The sequence below is a fragment of the Mobula hypostoma genome, chromosome 12 (genome assembly GCF_963921235.1).
Source record: "Mobula hypostoma chromosome 12, sMobHyp1.1, whole genome shotgun sequence".
NCBI classification, from domain to species: domain Eukaryota; kingdom Metazoa; phylum Chordata; class Chondrichthyes; order Myliobatiformes; family Myliobatidae; genus Mobula; species Mobula hypostoma.
This window is the reverse complement of record NC_086108.1, coordinates 8974327-8993008: the sequence shown is the minus strand read 5'-3', so window position 1 is coordinate 8993008 and position 18682 is coordinate 8974327. Positions and strand designations below refer to the sequence as shown.

The following is an 18682-nucleotide window of genomic DNA, read 5'->3' as shown; positions in this document are numbered from 1 at the left end:
ATTAGTGATAATTTTTCAAAACTCGTTAGATTCTGGACTAGTTCCTGAGGATTGGAGGGTGGCTAATGTAACCCCACTTTTTAAAAAGGGAGGGCGAGAGAAACCGGGGAATTATAGACCGGTTAGCCTAATGTCGGTGGTGGGGAAACTGCTGGAGTCAGTTATCAAAGATGTGATAACAGCACATTTGGAAAGCGGTGAAATCATTGGACAAAGTCAGCATAGATTTGTGAAAGGAAAATCATTCTGACGAATCTCATAGAATTTTTTGAGGATGTAACCAGTAGAGTGGATAGGGGAGAACCAGTGGATGTGGTATATTTGGATTTTCAAAAGGCTTTTGACAAGGTCCCACACAGGAGATTAGTGTGCAAACTTAAAGCACACGGTATTGGGGGTAAGGTATTGATGTGGATGGAGAATTGGTTAGCAGACAGGAAGCAAAGAGTGGGAATAAACGGGACCTTTTCAGAATGGCAGGTGGTGACTAGTGGGGTACCGCAAGGCTCAGTGCTGGGACCCCAGTTGTTTACAATATATATTAATGACTTGGATGAGGGAATTAAATGCAGCATCTCCAAGTTTGCGGATGACATGAAGCTGGGCGGCAGTGTTAACTGTGAGGAGGATGCTAAGAGGATGCAGGGTGACTTGGATAGGTTGGGTGAGTGGGCAAATTCATGGCAGATGCAATTTAATGTGGATAAATGTGAAGTTATCCACTTTGGTGGCAAAAATAGGAAAACAGATTATTATCTGAATGGTGGCCGATTAGGAAAAGGGGAGGTGCAACGAGACCTGGGTGTCATTATACACCAGTCATTGAAAGTGGGCATGCAGGTACAGCAGGCGGTGAAAAAGGCGAATGGTATGCTGGCATTTATAGCTAGAGGATTCGAGTACAGGAGCAGGGAGGTACTACTGCAGTTGTACAAGGCCTTGGTGAGACCACACCTGGAGTATTGTGTGCAGTTTTGGTCCCCTAATCTGAGGAAAGACATCCTTGCCATAGAGGGAGTACAAAGAAGGTTCACCAGATTGATTCCTGGGATGGCAGGACTTCCATATGAAGAAAGACTGGATGAACTGGGCTTGTACTCGTTGGAATTTAGAAGATTGAGGGGGGATCTGATTGAAACGTATAAAATCCTAAAGGGATTGGACAGGCTAGATGCAGGAAGATTGTTCCCGATGTTGGGGAAGTCCAGAACAAGGGGTCACAGTTTGAGGATAAAGGGGAAGCCTTTTAGGACCGAGATGAGGAAAAACTTCTTCACACAGAGAGTGGTGAATCTGTGGAATTCTCTGCCACAGGAAACAGTTGAGGCCAGTTCATTGGCTATATTTAAGAGGGAGTTAGATATGGCCCTTGTGGCTATGGTGATCGGGGTATGGAGGGAAGGCTGGGGCGGGGTTCTGAGTTGGATGATCAGCCATGATCATAATAAATGGCGGTGCAAGCTCGAAGGGCCGAATGGCCTACTCCTGCACCTATTTTCTATGTTTCTATGTTTTATTACTATTTAATTATTTATGGTGCAACTGTAACGAAAACCATTTTCCCCCGGGATCAATAAGTATGACTATGACTACTATGGATTGAAAGGCTTGTTGTATGAGGAGCGTTTGATGGTACTGGGCCTGTACTCACTGGAATTCAGAAGACAGGGGTGACTGTATTGAAACCTATAAAATGTTGAAAGGTCTCAGTAGAGTGGGTGTGGAGAGTTTGTTTCCTATGGTGGGAAAGTCGAAGACTAGAGGACACAGCCTTTTCATCATGGCCTTCACAGCTGCCTTTGTCAACAGATTCCACAGATTCACCACTCTCTGGTTAAAGAAATTCCTCCTCATCTCCGTTCTAAATGGACATCCTTCTGGTCCCACCATAGGACGCATCTTCTGTCCGTCCACACTGCTGAAGCCTTTCAATGTTCAATAATTTTCATTGAAATCCCCCCTCATTCTTCTGAGTTCCAGTGAGTGCAGGCCAAGACCCACCAATACTTCATACAGGTTTCCCCCGCCATCCGAAGGTCGAGCGTTGCTATGAAACGGTTCGTAAGCCGGAATGTCGTAAAGCAAAGAAGCAATTACCATTTATTTATATGGGAAAAATTTGTGAGCGTTCGCAGACCCAGAAATAACCTACCAAATCATGCCAAATAACACATAAAATAACAGTAACACATAGTAAAAGCAGGAATGATATGATAAATACACAGCCGATATAAAGTAGAAATACTTTTCCACAATCATTACTGAACTGTTCTCCGCAGCGAAAATCTCACGCAAGCGCCGTCGGCAGAAAATCTCACGCAAGCGCTGTTGGCAAAAACACGGCGCAAGCGCTCTCCAGTAACCTTTAAACTATGAAGCTGCCAAATCAAACCAAATAACACGTAAAAATACACAGCCGATATAAAGTAGAAATAATGTATGTACAGTGTAGTATCACTGACCGGAATTGGTTCAGGCAGAGCACACTGATGATGGTGTGTTAGACTGAGTCGGAGTTTGGGTGGTGCAGTGGCCCCCCACCCTCCAGGCCACTGAAGAACGCAGGGGTCCAGCAGTAGCCGGGAGGTACACAGCACATCTTTAAGAAAAAAGCCAAAACAAACATGCTAATTAATTAGGTGCCGCCCGTAATTGTCGGCCCAGATCAGTGCCGATTTCCGATTGCGTCGTCTCTGATCTGGGCCGACAATCACGTGCCGGGCGGCACCTAATAATTAGCATGTTTATTTCGGCTTTTTTCTTAAAGATGTGCTGTGTGCCTCCCGGCTACCTTTGCATTCTCCGCGAATCAGTACAGTATCTGTCCGTGGCCTGGCTGTTGGGGTGGTGAGACACTGGGGTGTCATCTCGTTGTCTGTTTCCATTAGAGCAGGCAGCTCATCTTCTTCTATCTCTGCCCGCCTCGATGTTGAAGGTCGAGGTTCGTCGTCTGCTGTGGCTGATGTGGAAGGCTTGCTTGACTGCTGAGCCTCGCACATTTTTCTATCATACAGTTCTTTAATAAGGACTCAAACCATCCTGCAAATATCTCCTAAACCTACGTACCCTTTCAAAATTAAAGTTGTACTTTATCATTACTCATGCGGTTTTGATTGTTATCCTTTTTTTCTTCCATTTGCATCAGCTCTTCATCTGTCAGTTCTTGGAGATGGGATGCCAAAACCTCTTCAACATCATGTTCGTCAGCCTCCACAAGTCAAACTCACGTTGTCCTTACTTAGTTCACCACGATCAAAACGCTTAATTATGTCTAGTTTTACCATAAGTGTAACACCCTTACGAGCTCTTTCAGGCTTTTCCGATACCATAGAACTCATCTTGCAAACGGCTGCTCACAGGCACGTGTTAAAGCAAAGCAGTTCCAAATCTGGGGGAGAGCAGCTTTTATCGCGCGCTGATTTTTTTATCACGTGCTGAATTTTTCTTTCGTAACAGTGAAAACACCTTCTGAAAGCGAAAATAGGGTACTAATGTAGGTCTTTCATAACAGTGAGGTTTTGTAAAGCGAATGTTCGAAAAGCGTGGGACACCTGGACTTTACTGTCGCCAAACAATTGATACCAGAACGTACAATCATCACAGCAATATTTGATTCTGCGCTTTGTGCTCCCTGGAGTACAAATCGATAGTAAATATTAAAAATTTAAATAATAAATCATAAATAGAAAAGGGAAAGTAAAGTAGTGCAAAAAAAACCGAGAGGCAGGTCCGGATATTTGGAGGGTACGGCCCAGATCTGGGTCAGGATCCGTTCAGCAGTCTTATCACAGTTGGAAAGAAGCTGTTCCCAAATCTGGCCGTACGAGTCTTCAAGCTCCTGAGCCTTCTCCTGGAGGGAAGAGGGACGAAAAGTGTGTTGTCTGGGTGGGTCGTGTCCTTGGTTATCCTGGCAGCACTGCTCCGACAGCGTGCGGTGTAAAGTGAGTCCAAGGACGGAAGATTGGTTTGTGTGATGTGCTGCGCCGTGTTCACGATCTTCTGCAGCTTCTTCCGGTCTTGGACAGGACAACTTCCATACCAGGTTGTGAAGCACCCAAGAAGAATGCTTTCTACGGTGCATCTATAAAAAATAGTGAGGGTTTTAGGGGACAGGCCAAATTTTTTTAGCTTCTAATACTAACCCCTCAGACACAGAAACCACAGATCGTGGACTCAGAGCCAAGGTCAGGCTGCGGGGGTCCGTGTGACGGAGCATCCAACTCACCGACTGTGCAACGGTGTGGTGGTGCATGCAGTGGATAGGCAGGTAGAGATGGGCTGAGTGGTCGCTCCTGGTCTGTTGTTCGATAACCATAAATGCAGAGCTGCACAAAGGAATCTTTTTGGAGAAATGTTTTTTTTTGTGCAAACTGATGCTGTGATACAGCCTTAGACTCAGGAAGGGAGTTAATTTAATAAAAATAATCACGAGCTTTAATCCTTTGCCAACCGCAAATATTTCATTAAAATTACAGAACTAAATTGCAGTCATTCACCTTGGATTATTATCGATGCAATCAGTAACTCTTTCCATAAAAATAAGGGAACAGGAGGCCATTCAGCCTATCTTGCTCTGCCTGTCACCGTGACTGACCTTCCTTGCCCTATCATCATAACTGCTAATGCCTCTAAACTGGTTGATGTCCTGATTCAACTCGAAGATGTCCTGGAGCCTACGGAGGCCAGTGCCCACGGTGGCGCTGACTGAGTTTACAACTCTCTGCAGCTTATTTCAATCCTGTGCAGTTGCTCCCCACCCCCCCCCCCCATACCAGACATGATGCAGCCAGTTAAAATGCCCTTCACGGTACATAAGTAGAAATTCCCTTGCACCCAGCCTGTAGGATCCTTTTGGAAGTTTCCAATAGATCTCTCGTGCTGAATTTTGGAGAAGACTGGCCTCCGTTGTTCTTCTAATTCCTTCATTCCTCAGACTGACGAGTTTCACAACCGAACATTAGAAATCTGGTAAACAGCGAGGGAATCTGCCTGGGGTTATTTTGTGTTTGTATCTGAATACATGTCTTTTCATGTGATACTTCTAATGAAGAACCTAATACCAACATTCAAGATTATTTAATGTCATTTCCAGTACACAGTGTAAAGGAGGAAATAATCATTGTTAATCCGGATCCGATGCTGCATAAAAAAACACAATAAGTAAAAAAAATACACAGTAAGTATAAATATATAAGATAGCTTCAAAGATTCAAAGTGCATTTATTATGAAAATATGTCTGCAGTATACAACCCTGAGACTCATCTTCTTCACAGACAGCCACGAAACAAAGAAACGCCCTGGAACCCGTTTAAGGAACAGCATTGACAACCCCTTGTGCGCAAAAAAACAAATCGCGCAAATGGCAACAAAACAGAACAAGCAAAAATACAGAAAATAAAGCACACAATCAAAGGAGTCGGTATTCAGCTCAGCTCAGTGTTCATTATCTGTAGGCTGCCCCGATTCAAAGTCACCCAAAAGAAAAACGGAGCGACTCAAGAACGACAGTCTAATCGGCAGACCGCAGACCAGAACTTGGATAGCATCCTCCGACAGCATCGAGGGAGAGAGTGACCGTTCGAACGCAGGGACCTTCCCTCAGGAGCAGAGAGGGCGAGGGTCCGTCACACGCGGACGCCTTCCTCCGGCAGTGGCAAGTGAGAGGCTGGAAGATGGCGCTGAATATTTCACTCGCCTCTGTTTGCAATCTCTCGGCTTCTTGGTCTTGAGGCTGTTCACCTCCCAGAACCTTCAAGGAGACAGCAACGTGCCAGATCACTCAATTGGCTCGAAAATGCACCATCAAACTGTAGATCGCAGGCTCCAGCAATACGGGACCACATTGGGAAGAAAAGGCATACGTAACAGAAGTAAATGAAACCGTTTTGTGGAGAATGTAGCCCATGGTGGCGTTATTCTCTGGCCCCATTTTCTTCCAGAGTTGATAAACATTGATTGTACGTCCATAAAGTGACGCTGGGCACAGGAGTGTCTGTACATAAGGTGACTCTGGCAGGAAGTGATTATGTAGTGGTGGTTGGGGGTGTGGAGGGGTGGGTTAGTAGCGGAGGTGTTGATCAGCCTTACTGCTTGGGGAAGGGAACTGTGTGTCAATCTGATGCTGGATGCTATGTAGCCTCCTCCCCGATGGGAGTGGGACAAACAGTCCCTGAGCAGGGTGGGTGGGATCCCTCATGATGGTACTGGCCCTGTTCCAGCACCTTTCTGTATAAATCTCCTTGATGGTGGGTGTGCTGGTGAGGCATTGGGCAGTCTTGACTACCCGCTGTAGAGGCTTTCTGTCCATACCAGCTTGTCGGGATGCTCTCTACTGCACACCTGTAGAACGATGTGAGTATAGACCAGCAAGGGGATTGAAAATCTCCCTAAAGCAGACGAGTCGAGGGCAAAGCACGGTCACACAAACCCTTCTGATTCACCAGTGACACTCCCAGCCTGATGCCCGGACGCCAAGAGAGCAAAGGACTGTCATTCTGAATCTCAGCACTCTGCTCTAGAGTTGCACGCACAACGCTGGAGGAACTCAGCAGGCCAGGCAGCGTCTGTGGGAAAGAGTACAGTCGATGTTTCAGGCCGAGACCCTTCTTCAAGCCTGAGAAGTCAGAGTAAGAAGGTGGAGGGAGGGGAGGAGAGGAAGGTGGCAGGTGATAGGTGAAACCGGGAGGGGCAGGGGTGAAGTAAAGAGCTGGGAAGTTGACTGGTGAAAGAGATACAGGGCTGGAGAAGGGGGAATCTGATAGGAGAGGGCAGAAGACCATGGAAGAAAGGGAAGGGGGAGGAGCAGCAGAGGGAGGTGATGGTCGGGTAAGGAGGTAAGATGAGAGAGGGAAATGAATGGGGAATGGTGAAGGAGAGGAGGGAGCTTACTGGAAGTTAGAGAAATCGATGTTCATGCCATCAGGTTGGAGACTACCCAGACGGAATATAAGATGTTGCTCTTCCAACCTGAGTGCGGCCTCATCTTGACGGTAGCAGACACCATGGACTGACGTGTGGGGATGGGAATGCGATGTAGGTTGAAATGCGTGGCTCCCGGGAGATCCCGCTCTTTGTGACGGATATCAAAAGCACAGTGCTGGAAGAGGCCCTGGCCTGCCCACCCTCGAGGGGGCATTTTCACCCCAGTGTTGCTCTCTTTGGAAAAAGCTGCCCTCTGTTCACCTTGCCTTTCTTCCTGCTGGTGGCGGAGTGCAGTGGTATGTCCAACACACAGCACTGCAGTCCAGCTGTGGCTGAAAACAGTGGCAATCTTGTAGCAGTTGGGAGACCTGTCATCTGTGAGGTAGGAGTTTGGGGCCTGCACCCATCTCCTCCTCGCCTTGGGAGACCTGCGCCCTCAGTCACGGAGTGGCCTCGCGGACGCCCGATTTCTACGACTGAAGCATAAATGGGAGACTGAAACATCAAGACAGCAGGCGGTCTTTCGATGGAGCGTGAGAGCCTGTCACTCCTGGAGACGGGGCTTGGAGAAGTGACGCAGAAGGTTGTAACATTGGAACAGTGACTTGCACATCTCCCGCTCCCGTTGCTGCAGGAGTGACCTCCCTGTCCCGCACTGGAGAGCGAGAGTCTGTCTGAGATACCAAACTGCTGGATTGTGAACTGTAGAACAAGGTCTCTTAGGGGCCGATGCTGTTGCTTGTACGGTGGGGCTGGGAGGAAGGGGTGGTCAATGCTTCTGCTGGCTGAGGTGGGGGGTGTGGGGAGAGGAGGGTTGATGAATTTGCTGCAGCTTATGTGACAGGATGGGGAGGGGGGCTTTGGGGTTCCGATGGTCCTATCATTCTGTGGAGTTCCCCTGTTTTTGTGGGTGTCTGTGAAGAGTACGAATTTCAGGTTGTATGCTGTATACATTCCCTGATATTAAAATTAATCTTTGAACTGGGTGCAATAAATCCTTTTCCAGTAGCATCTTTTTATTTACAAAAAAATACATTTATTATAAATTCAAACCAGTACAATACCATTAGACAATCGCATTATAAGCAAAAACCAACACAGACTAATCTAACACATTCCTGTCCTCATTGAGGATGGCATTTATCCTCTGCAGTGCCCACCAGTTTTGAAACTCCTCTATGTAACTCATGGATGCCACATATATCTTTGCCACAGCTACTTGGACACAGACCTACCCCTTGAACATTGCAGGCAGTCAGCCCGGTCAGAGCCCTCCACTGCCTGTCTCCAGGACCTATGGATAGCTATCTTAGCCAGCCCCAGGAGCAGGTTAACTGGACAGGGCCCCAGACAGTCCTTCCAGGTGAGGCAACACTCTGCCTGCGAATCTGCTGTGGTATATGAGTCCTCATGAAGGGTCTTGTCCCAAAACATCAACCGTTTACTCTTTTCCATGCTGTCTGGCCTGCTGAGTTCCTCCAGCATTTTGCCTGTGTTGGAGTATTGTGTGCAGTTTTGGTCACCTACCTACAGGAAAGATGTAAAAGGTTGAAAGAGTACAGAGAAAATTTACAAGGATGTTGCCGGGTCTGCAGGACCTGAGCTATAAGGAAAGATGGAATAGGTTAGAACCTTATTCCCTAGAACGTAGAAGATTGAGAGGAGATTTGATAGGGGTATACAAAATTATGAGGGGTATAGACAGGATAAATGCAAGCAGGCTTTTTCCACTGAGGTTGGATGGGACTGCAACCAGGGGTCATAGGTTAAGGGTGAAAGGTGAAAAGTTTAAGGGGAATATGAGGGAAAACTTCTTCACTCAGAGGGTTGTGAGAGTGTAGAACGAGCTGCCAGCGCAAGTGGTGCATGCGAGCTCGATTTCAACATTTAACAGATGTTTGGATAGGCACATGGATAGTAGGGGTATGGAGGAGTAGGGTCCCGGTACAGGTGGATGGGAATAGACAGTTTCAATGGTTCGGCACAGACTAGATGGGCCAAAGGGTCTGTTTGCTGTACTTCTCTGACACTAACTGAGTAACAAATTATGTACTTAAATGAAATACAGAACAACTTAGCACATTATCAACACTTCTACAGCACCTTTTTGTGATGGAGGTATTGATCACGTGCACTGATATACAGTAAAAATCTTTGGTTTCGTGCCATCCAGACACATCAATGGATAAATATGTACAGTCAGGAAGAAAGCAGAGAGCACTGTTACAGTTACAGGGAAGGCAGCTCTCAGCTGAACAGGGAGAAACCCCACCCAGCTTCAGACAAGGGGACAGTAACGAATCCCAGTTCACCCCCCCTGTCTGGTGCATTGGAATGTGCTTTCACCAGACTATGGGGCTTTGAAGATGTGGGCAGAAATCTGGAGCTGCCTTGAACTTGGAGCAAACAGTTACAGACTGCCTTTGTTAAGTGCTTCCTGTCACAAGATAAACACCGGACAAACCTTCGGAAAATCGATAAAGCGGTTCTAATCTGGTGTTTATGTTTGTGTTGCTACAGCCCCACTGCCTGTAACCCTCTCATTCACCGTCCAGTGTTCAGGGGTGATGTCTCCCGATGTCCCACTTGTGCAGCGCACTCCTCTCAGATGTCGGCTGATGCCCAGTGTCTCGGAGTTTGATCACAAAATGCAGCAACCCCATCTCTACCACCTGAATGGCAGAGAGGGTGTTGGAACTTACACTGAGAGAGAACAAGGCTTCAACGCGTCTGTGGCTGAGGTGGAAGGCGGTTACTGGGTCCACGGGAGCTGAGGTGACGGTGCGTGTGTTTGTCGCCATCCCCGACCCTGAACTCCCCCTGCTTTCTGAGCAGATGTTTCTTCTCACACTCTGTTCAAAGGGAGCTCTCCTGAATTCAGCTTAACTGGTATTGTTGGTGCAGTCTGCAGAGAGAGAGGTGATTGCTTCATCGGTTTCATTTTGTAATCCTGCTTTGAGCTTCAGCTCTTATAAAACCATAAAATATGGGAGCAGCATTAGGCCATTCGGCCCATAGAGTCTGCTCTGGCATTTCATCATGGCTGATCCATTTCTCTCTCAGCCCAATCTCCTGCCTTCGCCCCAAATCCCTTCATTTCCTGACCAATCATGATTCTGTCAACCTCTGCCATAAATATACATAAAGACTTGGCCTCCACAGCCACCTGTGGGAACAAACTCTGCAGATTCACCATTCTCTGGCTAAAGAAATTCCTCCTCATTTCCATTCTAAAAGGTCACCCCTCTATTTTGAGCATGTGTTCTCTGGTCTTAGGCTCCCCCACCATAGAAACTAGCTTCTCCATATCCACTCTATCAAGGCCTTTCAACATTCGATAAGTTTTAATGAGGTCACCCCTCATTCTGCCGAATTCTAGTGAATCTAGGCCCAGAGCCATCAAACGCCCTTCGTATGACAAGCTGTTCAGTCCTGGAATCATTTTTATGAGCCTCCTTTGAACCCTGTCCATGTCAGCACATCCTTTCTGAGATGCAGGGAGAGAGGGAGGATCCAATACTCTCAGTGAGGCCAAACCAGGGCTTCATAAAGTCTCAACATTACGCCGTTGCTTTTATAGTCTCGTCCTCTGGAAATGACTGTAAACATTCCGATTGCCCTCCTCACCACAAACTCAGCCTGCAAATTAACATTCAGGGAATTCTCTCTCTCCTCTCCCCCTCTCTTTGTGTAATGTGCCTAAGACTTTTGCGTAGTGCTGTATATCAGAACATACAATGAGTGTTTGATGGCTTTCGTCCTGTACTCACTGGAGTTTAGAAGAATGAGGGGGGATCTCATTGAAAGGCCTCAACAGAGTGGGTGTTTCCTATAGTGGGGGACGGTGGTCTGGACCAGAGGGCATAGCCTCAGAGAAGAGTTCAAAGTAAATTTTATTATCAAAGAACATGTATGTCACCACTTACGATCTCGAGATACATTTTCCTGCGGGCAGCAAGCCTACAGTAAAATAACCATAACAAGGATCAGTGAAAGACGGCCTAACTAGGGCGATCAACTAGAGTGCAAAAGACAACAAACTGTGCAAATACAAAAAGAAAGTAATAGCAAATAAACAAGCAATATATATCAAGAACATGAGATGAGGACTCCCTGGCAGTGAGCCCATTGGTTGTGGGAACAGTTCAGGGATGGGCCGAGTGAAGTTGTCTCCTCTGGTTCAGGAGCCTGATAGCTGAGGGGTAATAGCTGTTCCTGAACCTAATGGTGAGGGTCCTGAGGCTCCTGTACCTTCTTCCTGATGGCAGCAGCGAGAGAGGGTATGACCTGGGTGTTGGGGATCTCTGATAATGGATGCTGCTTTCCTACGACAGGGTTTCATGTAGATGTGCTCAATGGTTGGGAGGGCTTTACCCGTGATGGCCTGCGTCGTATCTGTTACCTTTTGTAGGATTTTCCGTTCAAGGGCATTGGTGTTTCCATACCAGGCCGTGGTGCAGTCAGCCAGTATACTCTCCACTGTGCATCTACAGAGTTTTAAATGCCACACCGAATCTCTAAGGAGGTCGAAGTGCTGCCGTGCTTTCCTTGTAATTGTGCTTACGTGCTGGGCCCAGGACAGTCCACCGAAATAATAACACTTAGGAATTTAAAGTTGCTAACCCTCTCCAGAGGCGCCCCTTTAGAAAAGAGAGAGTGGCGAATCTGTGGAATTCTTTGCCACAGATGACTGTAGTGGCCAAGTCATTGGGTATATTTAAAGCGGATGTTGATGGATTCTTGATTAGTCAGGACATCAAAAGTTACGGGGAGAAGGCAGGAGAATGGTGTTGAGAGGAATGATAATCAGCCAGGATGGAATGGCGTGGACAAATGACCTAATTCTGCTCCAATGTCTTCTGACGTCCATACCTCCTTGGGTGCTGTAGGCTCAGTTCCTGCCTGTTGCTTTGAAGTGGCCCTGGACTGATTACTTCATTCAAGATGCTATACAAACACAGGAGCTTGTTGTGCTGTGGCACCAAAGCTCATCGCAAGGCAGAACATTCCGGTAGTTTTGATGTTGAGCCACTGCCCATCACTTCCCCAGGTCGCTACTTAGATCCAGCTCCTGCCCGTGTCCTGGCCCAGCTGATGCATGGAGGTTGAAGGGGACAAGTAAGTCCCTGGCACTGTGCTGGGCACCTGACGGTTAATGGCCTCGTCCATCAAGCTGAGCCCCCCAGCCACTCATTCAGCACTTCTGTTCAAAGCTCACAACTGCCTTTTAAGGAACATTCTGCTGCTGTGTGTTTGACTCCTTGCCAAGGGACTTTGAGGAAGTTCTATAGATGCACAGTGGAGAGTATCCTGAATGGTTGTGTCATGGACTGGTATGGAAACACCAATGGCCAGGAACAGAACAGGCTACAGACACTGGTAGATACGGCCCAGTCCAACACAGGCAAAGCCCCCTCCACCATTGAGCACATCTGTGCGGAGCACTGACAGAAGAAAGCAGCATACCTCATCAGAGACCCCCACATCCCAGGCTATGCTCTCTTCTTGGTGCTTCTGTTGGGTAGGAGGTCCCACACCACCAGGTTCAGGAACAGTTATCACCCCACAACCATCAGGCTCCTGAACCAGTGTGGATAACTTCACTCACCACAATGAGCTTCAGGTCCCACACCACCAGGTTCAGGAACAGTTATTACCCCACAACCATCAGGCTCCTGAACCAGTGTGGATAACTTCACTCACCACAATGAGCCTCAGGTCCCACACCACCAGGTTCAGGAACAGTTATTACCCCACAACCATCAGGCTCCTGGACCAGTGTGGATAACTTCACTCACCACAATGAGCCTCAGGTCCCACACCACCAGGTTCAGGAACAGTTATTACCCCACAACCATCAGGCTCCTGGACCAGTGTGGATAACTTCACTCACCACAACTCCAAATTGATTACACATCCTGCAGACTCACTTCCAAGGATTCTACAACTCATGTTCTCAATATTATTTATTTATTTAATATTTTAAAATATATTTCACTATTTGTCTAATTTTTCACACTGGTTGTTTGTTAGTCTTTGTTATTTACATATTTTCATAAATTCTATTGTATTTCTTTACTCTCCTGTAAATGTCTGCAAGAAAAGGGATCTGCGGGTTGTATGTTGTATATCTGTTTTCTGATAATAAAATCGGTTTGAACTTTGAGCGAAGAGGGAGAGGTTACTGGACACAGCTGAGTGCGGCTGCCTGGGACTCAAATTCTGCACGCTGGAGGTCTGCGGGCGGCCTCCTGGACGGTCTCCAGACCAGGATGTAGCTGAGGAAGGAATGGAAGGAACCGTGTTTCCATAGCGCCCTTTGCATTCTCCGTCAACACACTTCACAGCTGTCACGGGCCGGTAGTGCTCCTGCAGAGCAGCTCAGTATTGACCCCTGACCTCAACATAACTGGGTTATAACCTAGTCTGAGTTGAGTTGTTCTCCGATCTGGGCAATTTACTTGCAAATGGTTCATCACCATGTGGGAAGACATCGTCAGCGCACTGTTGATTGTGGGGTGCTCTCCGAATGCTTGGCCTCTATATACGTATCAATCAGCTGATTGGACATCATGTCAGAAACTCAGTCGTGATCTGGGGAGGAAATCTCATGGCTGTGTGGCAAATTTCTTCTGTTGTGATCTGGAATTTTGCCCGCATTGGCTCATAAACGGGATTGAGGTCAACGTGTCCGTTTACAGAATTGTTTACGGAAAACCCACGCTGCTAGAAATTCTCTTGCATGTTGTGTGTTCACTTGCACCATGGCTTTCACTGAGTTTCCAAATTGACGTCCAATCCCATCTTCTGAGTAATTTCCAATAACCTGGTCTGCTTGATGCTGCCTCACGAATCCTGACCTCAATGCTGTCTGTGTGGAGTTTGCATGTTCTGCCTGTGATCACATTGGTTTCCCTCCCCCCCCCACCACCCCAGGTGATCCAGTTTTCTTCCCACATCTCAGAGACTTGTGGGTTGGCTACTGTAGAATGTCCCTGGTGGGTAGGTGAAGGGTTGAATCTTGGGGGAGCGGTGGGTGGGTGGTGGTGAATGGAATGTGTGCAGATTAGGATGCTGGACAGGTTGTTGGGAAATGAGACACAAGAGGTTCTACGGATGCTGGAAATCCAGAGCAACACACACAAACAGGGCTATAGGGTGGAGAACGATGTTGGGTCTCATCTCAAATCAAAAACTGTTTATTCCTCTCCATGGGTGCTGCCTGGCCTGTTGAGTTCCTCCAGCATTTTGCGTGTGTGACTCTGGACTCTTCAGAATCTTCTGTGCACCATTTCCGAATAACATTACCGTGCTGGCCAATAACATAAGATCACAAACAGTTTACAGTTCAAAGTAGATTTTATTATCAGAGTACATATATGTCACCATATACAACCGAGATTCATTTTCCTGTGGGCATACTCAGTAAATCTATAGAATAGCAACTGTAACAGGATCAGTGAAAGATCAACCAGAGTGCAGAAGACAACAAACTGTGCAAATGCAAATATAAATAAGACATAGAAGCCGAATCAGGCCATTCAGCCCATTGAGTGTGCTCTGCCATTCCATCATGACTGATTTGTTATCCCTCTCAGCCCCGTTCTCCTACATTCCCCCCGTAACCCTGACTAATCAAGAACTTATCAAAACTGCCACTTTCAATAAAGCATGTGGTTCCTAATTTTCTAAACCTTAGCAACACACAAAAATTGGTGGAGGAACTCAGCAGGTCAGGCAGCATCTATGGAGGGGAATAAACAGTCAACGTCTTGGGCTAAGACCTACTCCAGGAAGCCTTTCCTATCCAACCTGCATCCCAGAACATCCACCCGACGTGTCGGGTTCTGGGAGCTCTCGAGGTTTGCTCGGACTCTGAACTCCAGGTCAGACACCGCTCTGTGCACGGCTCCCTCTGAAACATTCCTCCTTGCGTTCCAGGTTACGATTACCCGGCGGTTCTGCAGTGGTTCGCTGAGCGAGTGGACCGCATCATTCTGCTCTTCGACGCCCACAAGCTGGAGATCTCGGATGAGTTCTCGGAGGCAATCCGAGCTCTGAAGGGCAACGAGGACAAGATCCGCGTGGTGCTGAACAAGGCCGACCAAGTGGACACCCAGCAGCTGATGAGGGTCTACGGGGCCCTCATGTGGTCCCTCGGCAAGGTCATCAACACCCCTGAGGTCCTCCGGGTCTACATCGGCTCCTTCTGGTCCGAGCCGCTCCTCATTTCCGACAACCGGAAGCTCTTCGAGCTGGAGGAACAAGACCTCTTCCAGGATCTCCAGAACCTGCCCAGGAACGCGGCCCTAAGGAAGCTGAATGATCTGGTGAAAAGAGCAAGGCTTGTGAGGGTAAGTTACTGTGACCCGGCCTGCAAGGGGAGGAGGGAGGACCTGAGGGAGGGTCACACTGTGGGAAGGGTCACACTGTGGGGGGGGGCGGTACTGAGGGAGATTCACACCATGGGAGGGGTGTTACTGAGGGAGGGTCACACTGTGGGAGGGGCAGTACTGAGGGAGGGTCACACCATGGGAGGGGCGTTACTGAGGGAGGGTCACACTGTGGGAAGGTCACACTGTGGGAGGGTCACACTGTGGGAGGGGTGGTACTGAGGGAGGGTCACACTGTGGGAAGGGTGGTACTGAGGGAGATTCACACTGTGGGAGGGGTGGTACTGAGGGAGGGTCACACTGTGGGAGGGGCGGTACTGAGGGAGATTCACACTGTGGGAGGGGCGGTACTGAGGGAGGGTCACACTGTGGGGGTGATATTGAGGGAAAGTCACACTGTGGGAGGGGTCGGTACTGAGGGAGGGTCACACTGTGGGAGGGGTGGTACTGAGGGAGATTCACACCGTGGGAGGGGCAGTACTGGGGGAGGGTCACACTGTGGGAGGGGTGGTACCGAGGGAGGGTCACACCGTGGGAGGGGTGGTACTGAGGGAGGGTCTCACTGTGGGAGGGGGTGGTACTGAGGGAGGGTCACACTGTGGGAAGGGTGGTACTGAGGGAGGGTCACACTGTGGGAGGGGCGGTACTGAGGGAGATTCACACTGTGGGAGGGGCGGTACTGAGGGAGGGTCACACTGTGGGAGGGGCGGTACTGAGGGAGATTCACACTGTGGGAGGGGCGGTACTGAGGGAGGGTCACACTGTGGGAGGGGCGGTACTGAGGGAGATTCACACTGTGGGAGGGGCGGTACTGAGGGAGGGTCACACTGTGGGAGGGGCGGTACTGAGGGAGGGTCACACTGTGGGAAGGGTGGTACTGAGGGAGGGTCACACTGTGGGAGGGGCGGTACTGAGGGAGGGTCACACTGTGGGAAGGGTCACACTGTGGGAAGGGTCACACTGTGGGGGGGGCGGTACTGAGGGAGATTCACACCATGGGATGGGCGGTACTGAGGGAGGGTCACACTGTGGGAGGGGCGGTACTGAGGGAGGGTCACACTGTGGGAGGGGTCGGTACTGAGGGAGGGTCTCACTGTGGGAGGGGTGGTACTGAGGGAGGGTCACACCGTGGGAGGGGTGGTACTGAGGGAGGGTCTCACTGTGGGAGGGGGTGGTACTGAGGGAGGGTCACACTGTGGGAAGGGTGGTACTGAGGGAGGGTCACACTGTGGGAGGGGCGGTACTGAGGGAGATTCACACTGTGGGAGGGGCGGTACTGAGGGAGGGTCACACTGTGGGAGGGGCGGTACTGAGGGAGATTCACACTGTGGGAGGGGCGGTACTGAGGGAGGGTCACACTGTGGGGGTGATATTGAGGGAAAGTCACACTGTGGGAGGGGTCGGTACTGAGGGAGGGTCACACTGTGGGAGGGGTGGTACTGAGGGAGGGTCACACTGTGGGAGGGGTGGTACTGAGGGAGATTCACACTGTGGGAGGGGCGGTACTGAGGGAGGGTCACACTGTGGGAGGGGTGGTACCGAGGGAGGGTCACACTGTGGGGGGGGCAGTACTGAGGGAGGGTCACACTGTGGGAGGGGCGGTACTGAGGGAGGGTCACACTGTGGGAGGGGTGGTACCGAGGGAGGGTCACACTGTGGGGGGGCAGTACTGAGGGAGGGTCACACTGTGGGGTGGTATTGAGGGAAAGTCACACCGTGGGAGGGGTCGGTACTGAGGGAGGGTCTCACTGTGGGAGGGGTGGTACCGAGGGAGGGTCACTCTGTGGGAAGGGTGGTACTGAGGGAGATTCACACCATGGAAGGGGCGGTACTGAGGGAGGGTCACGCTGTGGGAAGGGTCACACTGTGGGGGGGGCGGTACTGAGGGAGATTCACACCATGGGAGGGGTGGTACTGAGGGAGGGTCACACTGTGGGAGGGGCGGTACTGAGGGAGGGTCACACTGTGGGAGGGGTCGGTACTGAGGGAGGGTCTCACTGTGGGAGGGGTGGTACTGAGGGAGGGTCACACTGTGGGAGGGGCGGTACTGAGGGAGGGTCACACTGTGGGAGGGGTGGTACTGAGGGAGGGTCTCACTGTGGGAGGGGGTGGTACCGAGGGAGGGTCACACTGTGGGAGGGGCATATGAGAGAGGCTCACACTGTTGGAGCTCTCTCTCCTAAAGTTGAAAATTTGCTGCAAAATCGCAAAGATCGATTTTGGAGACTGCCTGAAGACTTTGGGAGTGTGGCGTATCATCTCGGCAGCAGACTGAAACAGTCTCCTTTCCTGGAAGGATTCTGTTCGGTGAAGGTTTTTTTGGCACTGAGCAGTGGGTGCGGCTGTTGGATTGCCGGAGTTTCGAGTCTAATAAATTTATTCTGTTTGTAACAATGGAAAACCCCACCTGTTTGGAATTCCTAGCCCAGGGCACTGGGTGAAGAGTACTTTTGGACTTTGGAACGGCTGGAGGAACACTGGCCCGGGGAGATGGCATCATTGTTTGCAGTGGCACAGATGGTGTGAGGTTTTTAACACCACACGGACCTCCCTGCCTGCCCGCTCCTTTCCCGTTCCCTCCCGTCCCCTCCCGTCCAGTCTCTGAACTGTTTCTCTTTGACTGTTTGCTGGTGTCCCCTGGGTGTGGAGTGTGGAGTATCCCAGCAGCAGTATTTGAACCCTTCAATTTGAACACTATAATGGCGGGGTGCAGCTCCAAGTTGTCCACGCCAAAGTTGTATGTGGAGGCCGCGGGGTCGGGGATTGCCACTGACGAAGAGGACCGCCCGTTGAAATTACTGACTCTAAAGAACGCTGTACAGTGTACCGTGCCTACTTCAGTCGGTAGGAATGCCGACATAAGAGCCAAGGCGGAGACTGTTGGAGGTCGTGAGGGTATTGTTGTGGTAGCGGTTTTGAATGGGAAAACTATTTTCTATTTGAAGTCACCGAGGGGTGTGTTTTTGACTGAGTCAGGGGTTAAACTCAGGGAGGGTTTTTAAGCAGGTGGAGCCGGTGTTGGCCCCCGTGCAGTTGGTAATACTCTCTGACTCCCACCCCATGACAAGGCCCTCTTCTCCTGTCTGTGCTCCATCGGTGAGGTGCGTTCGAAAATAACCCCGATACGGTACGCGGCACCTCAGTGGGGTAACGAGCACCGATTCTCATTCCAGCGCCGTCTGCTTATGCAGTTAGAGTGGGGCGGGCATGCCGAGGGGCGGCTTCAGGTTTATTTTGAGGGGCATTACTATACCGTCCCGAGGGCTATGGGTCGCCTGTAGGGAGTTTGGGCACATTCGGAAGAATTGCCTGAACCATCGGGCCAACTCTGCCTCGGAGGCATAGGGTGATATGGATGGGCCTTCCC

General features: G+C 49.7%; 1 protein-coding gene across 1 annotated transcript in view; it reads left to right on the top strand.

Moving 5' to 3' along the window:
* LOC134354605 (EH domain-containing protein 2-like) overlaps positions 1-18682 on the top strand; it is a 79526-nt gene that overhangs the window by 23027 nt on the left and 37817 nt on the right. Inside the window, exon 3 of the mRNA XM_063063602.1 lies at positions 14864-15276. Coding sequence (XP_062919672.1) covers positions 14864-15276 — 413 coding nt within the window. The remainder of the gene's footprint in view (positions 1-14863; positions 15277-18682) is intronic.